Source organism: Lutzomyia longipalpis, chromosome 1 (genome assembly GCF_024334085.1).
Source record: "Lutzomyia longipalpis isolate SR_M1_2022 chromosome 1, ASM2433408v1".
NCBI classification, from domain to species: domain Eukaryota; kingdom Metazoa; phylum Arthropoda; class Insecta; order Diptera; family Psychodidae; genus Lutzomyia; species Lutzomyia longipalpis.
In genome coordinates this window covers 39,987,606-40,000,178 of record NC_074707.1, presented here as the reverse complement: position 1 = coordinate 40,000,178, position 12,573 = coordinate 39,987,606, and the positions used below count along the sequence as shown (strand labels likewise).

At 32.7% G+C, this 12,573-nt stretch overlaps 3 protein-coding genes across 5 annotated transcripts in view; 1 reads left to right on the top strand and 2 right to left on the bottom strand.

The window, feature by feature from the left end:
• LOC129787328 (protein pellino) overlaps positions 1–7,309 on the bottom strand; it is a 75,386-nt gene extending 68,077 nt beyond the window's left edge. The window contains exon 1 of one of the 2 annotated variants that reach the window (XM_055822856.1): positions 6,724–7,309. In XM_055822856.1, the coding sequence (XP_055678831.1) occupies positions 6,724–6,878 (155 nt within the window). In that variant the 5' untranslated portion in view covers positions 6,879–7,309. Of the gene's footprint in view, positions 1–5,220; positions 5,846–6,723 lie in introns of those variants that run through there. The other variant, XM_055822857.1, reaches the window with a different exon arrangement.
• The window catches only part of LOC129787307 (DNA-binding protein RFX2), an 865,065-nt gene that overhangs the window by 435,611 nt on the left and 416,881 nt on the right, over positions 1–12,573 (top strand). The gene's annotated exons all lie outside the window — the stretch shown is intronic.
• LOC129787315 (transcription factor IIIB 90 kDa subunit) overlaps positions 11,665–12,573 on the bottom strand; it is a 45,207-nt gene continuing 44,298 nt past the window's right edge. Inside the window, exon 5 of the mRNA XM_055822813.1 lies at positions 11,665–11,952. Coding sequence (XP_055678788.1) covers positions 11,810–11,952 — 143 coding nt within the window. The 3' untranslated portion in view covers positions 11,665–11,809. The remainder of the gene's footprint in view (positions 11,953–12,573) is intronic.

Genomic DNA, 12,573 nt, shown 5'->3' with positions numbered 1-12,573 from the left:
AACCATTTGTGTGTAAAAAGGGTTAACCAATATGTGTAAAGTACTTTTACATTTTCAAACACAAAACTCCGTACAGATTAATGACATTTTAATAGTTTTAACTATGAAAATTTTCTCACCGAAGCGAAAGATAAAATCTTTTGAGGCATGAAGATTATTTGAGCAATGTCACACTTAATGCTAAGTAATTGTGACATTATAGAGATTGTCTAATCGCACAATATTGATGTCTTATTGAAAAATTCCTGCATAAATTTTCCATACAGAGAGGAAAAAAAAGAAAATCCTTAAGACTTTTATGAAGGTGTGTAATTGTGGTAAATTACTCATTTATTTTACATTGAATCATCCACGCGCACGTTTATTTGTGGAAAATCATTTCATCGTGTCATGGTCACTTGGAAAGACTGTTAAATCAATGTTTGCGGATGGGATAGTTTCTTTGTTTCCCATCTTCTTGTGCAATAGACATGTGGAATTGCTCGAAAAATTAAAAAAAAAAAAAAAAACACAACATACAACATTCCGGTCCCTTTCTCAATCGATATGCGTACACCAAATGTATTATTTTCGTGACCATTAAATGAAAATATCTTTTCATGGGTTGCATTGAGTGGTATGTATATATAGGAGTAGGTATACATTTTCAATAAAACGAACTAATTGTACTGCCTTGGCATGTGGTGCAAGAAGAGGGCATATTCTATTCGCCCTCCTTCCATCCCAGCATCATCATCTTTCATGATTATCTCCCCATTTCTCGTTTTGACTAACATACGGACATACATTGAACATTCTTTGTGGTGTGTGGACCAAATATACAAAAACATAGAGACAGCAGTATACACCATATTCTTGGATCCATGACTACGCGCAATTGCGGAACTCATTCCATACCAAAGCATGATGAGAATATACTCTCTTGTTCTCCCCGCATCTATTCTCTTAACCACACCATCCGTCCTAGTCAAGGGGTGTTTATCTGAACAAAATTATTCGGATTATTCGCTAATATTCGGATGATCCGACAAGGAAATTAAAATATAAGGCTAAGCCTAAAAATGTTAAATTCAAGCATTAAAACACTTAAATCAAACCGAAAATTAGTAAATTCCAGCCGAAGAGTTCTAAATTCAAGCCAAAAGTAGTAAATTCAACACAAAAGAAAAAAAAGACTAAATTCAAGCCGATATAAGGGAGAACGTGGCCCAATTCCGACCGAGGTATAAAATGAAAAGCAATATTCTTAAATGTGGTACCATTTTAAAGCCCATTTAATGCTCTTTTAACACCCATAACATTCTTATAGTTTTATCACTTTTAAGTAATAGCGGATTGAAAAAGGCCTTAGGAGGTCCAAATTAGGCAACGTTCCCCTATTTATTTAGTTTTCAGTCCCAAAACAACACAGATTGAGAAACAAAACTTTAAAAAAATTATTAAAGCCTAAAAAGGACTAAATGCAAACAATTCAAACCGAAAAGTAGTATATTTAACACTTGGAGGACAAAACTGGTAATCGCTGCCAATTTGACTTTTTTAAACAGCCATAGATTAATATCTATCGAACTTATCTTAATAAAATCTACATCTATGTGTAGGCGACTTTAAATACTGAAAGTTCGTCAAAAGAAAATCTGGAAAAACGTTTTCTTTATAATAGAAAATTAAGCTCAAAGTTTGAGGTTAGAAATTCGTGTTCTCCAAGTGTTAAGCTAAAAAAAAAGGTAGTAAATTCAACCAAAAAAAAGACTACATTCAAATCAAAAGGTCCTAAATATGTTTTTGGATTTTTTTCGGATTTTAGCAAAAGAAATATTTCGGAAATATTCAGATGATTCCCTTATAAAACCAAAATATTCGCCAGATAAATACCCCTTGGTCCTAGTAGTAGAATACAACAAAGTTCTTCCATCCAACTCATACGATGGCTGCGTACAAAGTGAATCCCTCGTATTAGAGTGTCTGAAGGTGCGCGCTCTCCCAAAGTCCAACCATAAATCATTCACCTAGTACATTCACTTGAATTAATTTTTCCATACTTTAACGCTAAGCTACACAGACACTTTTCTCTTCTTCAATCTTCTCTTCTCCACCTTTTGATTCTTCAACTTGTTCTCTCGCCACTATACCCATTCTATGCTATGCTTTGTAGGTACCTATAGAGCTCTACCATCGTCTGCACTTGTCCCCATCTTCCGTATTCATCAACAAAATGCAGACTCGTCTTTTAGTTTTCACCTCACTGTGCTGTGTACACGACCACATCTTTCTCTCTGTCTCATATAGCCTCTACGACCTTCTCACGTTTTTCATTCTTTTTTCCTCTCCCGCACATGTAGCATCGAAAACACCTTTTATAATTTTTTTTTCGCAACAACAAGAATGAGAGGTGAGAGAAATCTTATCAAAAAAAAATCTACCTTCACGGTTATTAACCTTTTCCTTGATAACTGTGAGAGTGTCGTAGAATTTTTATTGATAATTCCTCAATGAAATTTAATATTAAGCAAGATTTAAACGGAAACAACGAAAAAAAACCTTTCTCACACCATATTAAATTTAAACAGCTGCCTTCTGTATTAAATTTTTCTTTAAATAGTCTGAGAAGTTGAAAAAAAAAAATTTTGTCATAATAAAATATCAAATTCCTCGTGCAAAGTCTTACAATATTTTTAATAAATTAATTTTCCCATTGAACACACACCTGTGAGTGCATTTCCATGATATTTTTTCACGTATCCGAACCTGGTAGAACCTTTGTGGAAGCTTCAGAATATGTAAAAAAGATTTTCGTGGGAATATTGCAAGGAATATCGTAGCTAAAAATCGATAAATTCCACGAATTTTCGCATAAATCTCAATTGAGCTTCACGGAAAAATTCATGTTGTACTGAATGTATTTTTTCCCATCAATTTAAGAATAATTTCCTCGGATATATTTTCCACCTCACCTACCTACATAGCATATGATTATCATGTAAACCACCCACAGCATTGGAATTAGACGAAAACAATTTTTTTGAACTTGCACTTGAATTTTCTCCAAACAAATGTTTCTGGATGTTTTATACATTTTCTTCTCAAGAACAAATAAATTCTTGAATAAATTCCACAAAAGATTTTTTTTTTTAAATAAACTTGAAAATATTTAAGGACAAATTTATTCAGGAAAAAAGTAGTACTAAACGTCTTTTTTCTTCTATAGAATTTTGTCCCAAAAGTAGAGAAAGGAATTCAATTTCCTGTTCATATTGAAGGATAGGGGGTGGAATGCGCATCAAGTTACAGCCGGGGCAATTTTGTGAAATAAGAAGGAGGATCTCTCATACATCGAGAATATCGATTCAAATAGAATTTGAAGTGAATGAAGGAAAAAATCAAATTCAAAATTGAGAGGTCTAATTGAATTTTCTGAGAAATTGCTTCATTTCCTCCACAACGGACAGTCAACTGGAACGCATGGCGTAGAGGAAAAAATGCAAAGAATCTCCCTCCTACCTATTCTGACGTCCATTCATAAAAATGTTGATTTAAATCGATGCTAAAATGATACTAGACCAAAACGTGTCAATCAATTTTCCATTTTCAAGCTTCAAAAATTTTTCTCTGTTGTTTATTATTCTTTATTTTGTTTTGAATTGTCGCATTTTATGTGACCTCTGTCAAATATTTTATTGGATGTTTTAATTAGTTTTATTTGGGAAATTACAGGAGTGGAAATAAAAGGACATTGTGCTCAATATTATGGAGAGAAAAATTGCATTCTATTAGAATTTAGCCAATGAAATTAAAATCTGCTTTACAATCTTAAAAAAAAAGTTATATTCTTCTGTTTTTAATTTACTCCAAATTTAAAGAAATTGTTCCAAATGCTGTGAATAACATCCTTTAAATTCTACACCTGAGTTTTCTCAAATAAAACTAATTAAAGTATCGAATAAAATACATGACAGAGGTGACATAATATACAACAATTTAAAACAAAAATCGTAATAAACTAGAGAGAAAAATATTTAATAATTTCCCTGAAATGTATTTAATAAGAGCATCCAATAAAAGATTTTCTTTTATAAAGCAATTTCATATCATTTTTTATTCTTTTTTCTTAACTCAAGAACATTTTATTTTACAAAGCTTTGACTTTTTTGTAAAAATCGTTTAGAAAGTCTTCTGAAAAACTATTTTATCTATAATTCCGAGAAAAGTTTTTTTTTACAGAATTCACTTTTATTTTAGAATGATCTCTGTTTTAATTAATCTCGCAAAGAGCCTAACTGTTAAAAAAATCAATTCAAATCACATTAAGAAATAATTGAAACTAAAATCATAATCAATGAGAAGAACATAATGTTTAACCAAAAAAAAAAGCTCTTTCATTGGCTTATAGAACTGACCAAAACGTTCTCATTGGCTTTGTTTAATTATTCTACGTCATAATCTAATGCAATCTCTTGTGTAAAATTAATTTAAACAGAATAAAATATTTTATTTTTTAAAAATATCAAAAATCTTCTAAAAACAATTTCTTTAGCGTTAAAAATATAAAAATTAGAATTCGTTTTGTTTGAATCAACATAATTCTATTTTTAGACAAAAATTTGACATTAGCTCCTTGACAGAACTTCCTCAAAATGTCAAAATTGATTGATTACAATTTTTTTGTTTTCAAATAAATTAGAGTAAAACAAGCAACACACGAATCCAATTGGATTATTGATAAACACCACAAAAATAATTTTTCTTCTGGGTTTTAGAACACAACAAAGGCATCTCAGGCTATATGCGCATTTTACTCAAACAACATATAACTTGTAATTGCAGGAGATATCTCCTCAACAATGAATTATTCATTGGAAACTACGCATTTTGCTTACGAGTACGCATAGTTTTACTGAAAGGTAATATATTAATTTTTCTATCTTGTTTTTCAACATTATTTTTGGGGCGAAAGGAAAAGTTGTCGCAGAAGGCAAATCAATAAAGTCATCGAGAAGAAACACGAATGGGGGGTTCTTTCTCAAAAGAAAACCTTCACAGTGGCAGAGAAAAAGGACCCCCAGAGAGATTGGAAAAAGGGAAGAACGGAGGATAAACACAAAGGGAAGACGATGTAAACAATGGACTCGCTCATCGTTGCTGCGTGGAAGTTGGTGCAGCGCAACTTCCTGGCTCTTTGGGGGCATTGTAGAGGTGGCAGAAGATTGTGGGGACACTCACCGCTTCACCATGTTGGCAGGAGGCTCCTCTGCAAGTTCCTGGGTAGGTCCAATCGCTCCGCTGTTATCCGAAATTGTGACTGATGTTGCTAATTCACTTTTTCTTTGCAAAAAGTGCAATTTTCACCACGATTTAATGCACCCACACAGAACACAGAAAATTATTCTCAATTTTTCCACAAACTCTCCCTCCTTTGTGATGGGACGAGGAAAAGCTCTCACATCCAATTTTCCAGCTTTGTGAAAGAAAACACCAAAAAATACCCCACAGAGCGCTCAGAAAAGAACTTTTTCTCTCTCTCTAGCTTAGATAATATTTTGTCAAACAGACGACATTTTTGTTTGGTCGCACAAATCGCACAATCCCTGGCAATCACACTTGGGCCACATCTCCAGCTGTTTGCCCAGAAGAACACTGCATCCCATGCAACATAGCCCGACGACACCGTGTGGCTACTTTAGCGACAAGACTGCGGCTAATTCGGGGTGAAAAATCCACTATAGGAGGAAATTGGATTTTGAGTATTTCCCAAACAACCTTTCCAACTCCGTCCAAACGTCCAACTGGCGCTGGTGTGTCTAACGAAGACGAAGTACTAGCGCCGTTAAACTCAACGAAACTCCGCACAATTGCACGTCATAACGGAAAAGAACGAATGAATTTTGAATGGTATTTAGCGGAAAATGGCAGTTGGTGGCGCAATGGACAGTTTTCTCGCATTTTTCATTTAACTTTCGGAGATGAATGGAGTTTTCCGGGTTCAGGAAGCGACTGATGACAAAAAAAATCATAATTTTATGGGAAATTACGAACCATTTGATTGAAAAAGCGCGTAGCAGGTGCAAAAAATCAGCTCATTTAGTCGACGATCCTCCTTAAACCCTTCAAAGTCACCACATACGCGATCAAGTTGATTTATTAAAGCATTTCAAAGTTCATTTTTTAGTTTTTCCTTCCAAAAAATTCAAATTCCCCCGGAAAACGTTTACTTCGCTCTCGAAGCAGTAAAAACCGGGAATTTTAATCACAGACAGATAATTCTATGAATGAGAACTATCTTTTGCAATCAATTAAATAAATCAATCAAGAGAGATCAAATAGATTGAATGTTGTAAGAATTTTTCAATGAAGAACATAATCCACCATTTTGGTTTTTATGCAAGTAGAAAGAACCCTAACCTATAAAATTGCAGAATTTTGATCGCTTTAATACTAACAACAAATTCTAAAATTAAACCATTTAAATTTCCTTTCGAATCAATGGAATTGATGGTTCAATAAGAATCTAAACTCATATTTGTTTCGATTATTTCAAACTTATTAAACGTTCCAAGAATATTCGAGATCTTAAAAAATATTATATCTCTGTATTTTTCAAGATGGCGGTTAAAGAATGCTTCAAATATTTTTTTAAACTTAAAAATGCTTGAAAATTATCCAAATTCGATCAGAAAAATTGTTTTTTTATGCTACAACAATAAAAAAAAATTTCTTTAATCTTACCTTTGATTCTCTTCCAATTTAACACGTTTTTCCATGCAATTCTCCATGGATCTGAAGACAGTGTTTGTCCCAATATTCACCTCATCCCCATTATTTATTTCCATACTGATCTCTACAATAGCTCCAGAATTTATTGTGCGCTTCCTTGGCGCCATTCCCCAGAAATTCACAGCAAAGCAAAAAATTATCTTTCTCACTAAATAAATAAATTATCTATAGAAGCACTGACTAGCTTTTTCCTGTTGCGGTAAGTCTATCGTTTAGCAAATAAATACTGCAGAAATTCTTTTTAATCAATCAATCTCTTTACGTAAAAATTGCACAAAATTACGAAATGGTTGCTTAGTCTGTGAGAATAGAACTTTTAACGTTTTTTTCTGGAACAATTTGTGCTCCTTCGGTGCCCCAGAAAATTGCAAACACATCATTTCAATGCGAATTTTGGTGTAAAGTATCACAAAACAGGTGGGATGTCTGATACTGCTTATCGCGCGCACAGCTAAACCGTCGTCTTCAGTGCTCAGCGAGAGACTCAAACTTGGTGGCAACAACGTGGAGCGATCGCGACGAAATGCGAGGCAAAGGCGAAATTGTGACGACAGCTCATCACTCTCTCTGTTGTGGCTGAATAATATCCGCCGGGCAGCTCGGGTCGCAAGCACCAGCCAGAGACAGGTCCAGACGTGTTAGGAAGCCCGGCAGCAGTGGATGAGTCGTTAGCCTCTTCAGAGGAAATTCCAACCCTAAATAAAAATCTCTAAATGAATGAGGAAAGGGATTTCTGGGAAAATGTGAGTAATTCCCTTCACATGCGGGGTATTTCACAATCCTCACAATCTCTTCTCAACGAATTCATTGGAGTGAGCAGAGCATAAAATGATGATCATAAATGCAGCATAAGCAGAATTTCTATGAAGATTATCTTCTTATCTTAAGATAAGAAAAATATTTTCAGGAATTTTCAACGTTTATTAACGTATTTAATTATTTAAATCCGATTGAAAATACGTCGGTTACCTGGGCCAAAAATATTTTATTTTCTTTTAATTCGCAAATTATTAAATATTCTTTGGTCATCTCTAGAAAAAAAAATTGTAAGAATTTATAGGTCTAAAATAAATCCCTATTAGTATACTTTTAGACCATATAAGGTGAAATTCACTATTCAGACCATTCAGACAGACTTAAGTTTTCTTGAGAAAGAATTACGTTTTCTTAACAATGACTTAAGTTTCCATAAGATTTCTAAAGATTCTTTTAAAAATAAAATATAAAGTTATTATGGGAGACCGGGGTTAAAAAAGTCACTTAAGGGTTTAGAAAAAGCTCAAAATATCATATTTCTCAAACAGTTAAAGCGAAATGTATAGCTCATTTTTTTAGGTAATTTACTGCCCTACAACTCTTTCTCAGATCATTTTGTTCTATCTAGCTAGGAAATATGATATTTTAGGCTTTTTCCAAACCCTTAAGTGACTTTATTAGCCCCGCTCTCCCCTATTTAAATTTTTCCTAAGAAAAATTTAAGAATTTTAAGTTTTTTTAAGCGAAACTTAAGATTTCTTAAGCAAATCGAGCAAATTGCATATATTTTATGATTTTACGAATTTCGATACCCAAAGATGGTCAGAAAAAATCATCGAAAAATGTGCATTCAGTCCGATTCTGCTTGACTGAAGAAATTGTAAGTTTAGTGTAGGAAAACTTAAAAATCTTAAATTTTTCTTTTGAAATCTTAAGGTTTTTTTTATAAGAATTTTAAGAAATCTTATGAAAACTTAAAGGATCTTCAGGAAAGTTAAAGTTTCTTCAGAAAACTTTAAGAATCTTAAGAAAAATTAAGTCTTTCTTAAGAAATCTTAAATCTATCTGAATAGTGAATTTCATCCCACACATTTTTTCGTTAAAAAAAATTTCATTTTTGTCATATGAATTTAATGGTCACGATTTAGGTATAACGATAATCGAAAGTGGAAGGATTCAGGAAAAGCTCAAAAACTTAAATGGAATAACTGAAAGTAAAATGATAACGTGAAATCTTAAGGAAAATTTTTTATTTTTTTGATCTAATTTTTCTTTATAAAGTTTTGCTATTTATTTAAGGATATAAATTAAATATGGATGTTTAGCTTAAGTAAAATCTCAAGTAACTAATACATATTTCTTTATTTCATTATTGTTACTTATATAATAAAACAATCTTAAAGTCGCTGCTTCATCTGTCCTATTACAAAGTTTGTGTTTGCGCGCAAACAAATCCTTTTATCAAGTACAAAGAAGACTAGAAATGTTTTCTTTAGGTACATAGGTAGGTTCATCATTACATTGTTATAATATAATATTATGTATTTATTGAAATATTATCATACTAGGCGTAATATGATATTGACATATTTTTAAATGTAAATTACTAATTTCGTCATAAGATTTAAAGCCGGAATTGAGTGATAGTCTTGGAATATCATGATCAAATGAACAGTACAAACTATACCATTGATTAGGAATTATATTTTGTTTTTCCTGAAAACATACTTTATGGCAATATAGCGAAGAAAGTCTTGAAATATCGTCTTGTGCCGCCTTCTCTGCCGTTTCTGACCAATTAATCAAACTATTACGGTTTAGGCTACAATACTGCAATTTAGGATTTGTTTGATATGCATAGTAACAAAACCCGACAATTTTCCTCGGCAGCTCAGACATGAAGGCAACATACAAGTACCTACTACCAGCAATTGAAAGTTGAAGATCATTTTTGAAACATTTTACATAAAATACTTTGTCAGCTTTTGGAGCACTTTTCTTAATTGCTGATGTATTTGTGTTGTTTTTAATGGAATCTTTCAAACGGGCATAGCCTGTTCTAGGCGTGTATTTAAACCCATGGCAATGATTTTCTTTCTTTAACATAAACTTGGCAATTGCAGAAATCTCTGAATGCGTCAAAAGCTTCGGATAATAGGCATGAATTGCAAATATTTCTTCCACTTTCATCATTGGAAAACGAATTTCGTGGAAAATCTCTTCCAACACTTCCCTAAGATTTTTGGGATAACACTGTAAATTTATTTTTCCGCATTCATGTTGAGCCCATTTCATCAGGCCTTTAAACAAATCCATTTCATTGCACTTCAAATTCTCTGAACTTGCAATTTTGTACAATTTCTGTGCGGGAAGATCAAGGAAAGACTTCAAAGTAGTCTCATTACTAATGATTGCTGCAAAATTCTCCTCAATTGTCTCAAAAATCTTCTTTCTTATTTCTGCATTATCTGGCAGAAATGTGTCTTTTGTATAAAATTCAATGCAAGTGCTCACATTGAGGTTTCTGATTAAAAAATCATCACAAATTTCAATTAATTGCTTCACATTGAATCGATAGGCTAGCTTTAAGACACTCCACACGTCCTTTCCCCGAAGATGTACTTTACCTGTATAGCAGTATTCCAGGAAGCACATAAAGGTATCGTAGCTAATATCCGGAATACTTAGCTTTTTATCGTCTAATTTGAGGAGCGACAACACGATGAAGAATTCCCAACTACAGGCAATTAGAACACATTTGTGTGCTTCCGCAATTTCTTTGTCAGGTCCAATGATGAAAGTTACGTCAGAAGGAAAACTCTTCTTGTAGAAGCTTGAAAAACGATCGTCGATTTTTCCAAATTTTTCACTCCACTTCTCACGGGTTTTTAGGATCCTTTCACCATCACTGTCCATTGTGGGAGTTCAAAGAATTCTGAAAGCTTAAATTTTATTATTCTATTATATTACTATTTTATTATTATTATTAAATTCTATTACCTACCTGTTTACCTGGTTGCCTACAAATATTTACTGAGAAACTGAAGTTAAAAAAATCAGTTTTCGTTCATTTCGTGTGTACCGATAAGAATTATTTTTACTGAAATTGATAAAATTGATGAGACACAGAGAATTGGCAGAATTTATTAGTCATTCATAAATCCATTAAGAAAGACTTTCGAGCTTTTGCTGTGATTCAGTGTCCGCCGGGCTGGAAAAATTTCCGGCACCAACGTTTTTTAGAACGAAGTGATTTTCCAACGTGTAGAGACAATAATAATTTACCGGGTTTTTCGTCGGTTAAATGAGGAAAACTCACGTTTCCTAGAGCGGCTCCGTTCGGAGAGCTCTAAGGAAAATTTAACAAAATAAACTTTATTAAAAAAGTTTGATAAAGCTTTTTATTGCACCAAAATAACAAACTTTATCAAAAATGTTTGTTAATGTTTGATTTTATAAACAAACCAACATACAAACATGTTTGTAAAGTTTGTAAAAATTTTGTTATTCCAAATTTATTAAAATTTGTTTGCCATTATTCCCAAAATTTGTAAAATGTTTGTTAAAGTTTGTATTTTTTCCTTAATTTACAAACATTTTACAATCAATAATCTTCAAATAACAAAAATGTTTGTTAAATTTCATATTTACCTCTAAATTAATTTCCTTTAACAAACTTTGACAAACCTCGCTACAAACTATTTTTTTTTCAAAGTGGCTACAGAGAAGGAATTTATTTACAAACATTTTCTACAAAAACAAGGCATTTTTCCACTTAAGTGTGACGCGCCCAGAGATAGGGAAAATTTCCCCACACTTGAGTGAATGGAAAATGGTCTTGTTTTAGAAGAAATTGTTTGTAAATAAATTCCTTCTCTGTAGCCACTGAAGAAGGCTCTGCCGAACGGAGCCGAAAGCTCTGGAAAACGTGAGTTTTTCTAGGTGAGAACCCCCATTTAACCGACGAAAAACCCGGAAAGTTATAATTGTATTTTAAAACGTAGCAACTGTAATTCATGCTTATCTCAATTTTGAGCCCGATCTGATGACTTCTGAGTATAGAAGCTGTACTTCTTCGAAGAAAGAATCACAACTAACAAGGAATTAAACTATAAACAATTTCAATAAAAAAGAATATTTTTCTTTGAAAATGCACATGCTATTTCTATTGCAATAAATATTTCATATATATTTACATTAACTTAAAAATAAATGATTTTCCCGGAATTTTATCCTTTTAGTGATGTGTGTGTATGAGAATTAAATTAACTTTTAGTAACATTTAGTAATCATCATAGCCGTAGTATTCTTCCTCATCCCCATTGAGCATATCCGCAAGAGAGCTATGCTCTGGATACTTTTCGGTTTCCTGCTCAACTTCAGTCTCATTCTCTGGTTCATCTTCAGGTTCCTCTGTGATGGGTTCTAAAAAAAATAAAGATTTTGTGAATTTTGGCGGTATTCTAAGATAAATATAAAGATCAAAATAAAGAAAAAAACCAAGATTTGGTATTCTACTTTAAAATTCCAAGAAATTTTCAGGATAATCTTGGAAATTCAAAATATTTCAAGATTTGGTATTCTAAGATAGAGATTTACGGTCGAACCATAACCTAAAAATCTTGTTTCTTCATACAACTTCCAAGACTTTTAGTATTCTGAGATACGACTCAAAATCAAAATAAAGATTTACAAAATGAGTTGTCAAAAGAGACTTGGATAAAAATATTCCAAGATTCTGTGTTCTACGATAGAGATTTACGGTCTTATTATAACGTAAAATGTCTTGGATTTATGTGAAATTCCAAGACGGTTTTGGGGTCCTTTGAAAAATTGGTTTTTAAATGAGGTAAAGGCAATGTAAATTCAGTATGGGAGATATGAAAACTCTTGTACAAATATGGGATGCAGATGCAAAATGACGGGTTTTTGCCGGAATTGTGTTCACTCCATCTTGCTAATGATAGAGTGACCTCCGGGATGTACCAGGATTGTCAAATCTTGGACAAATACGGGATGTTGGTGCAAATTTTTTTGTTTTTCACT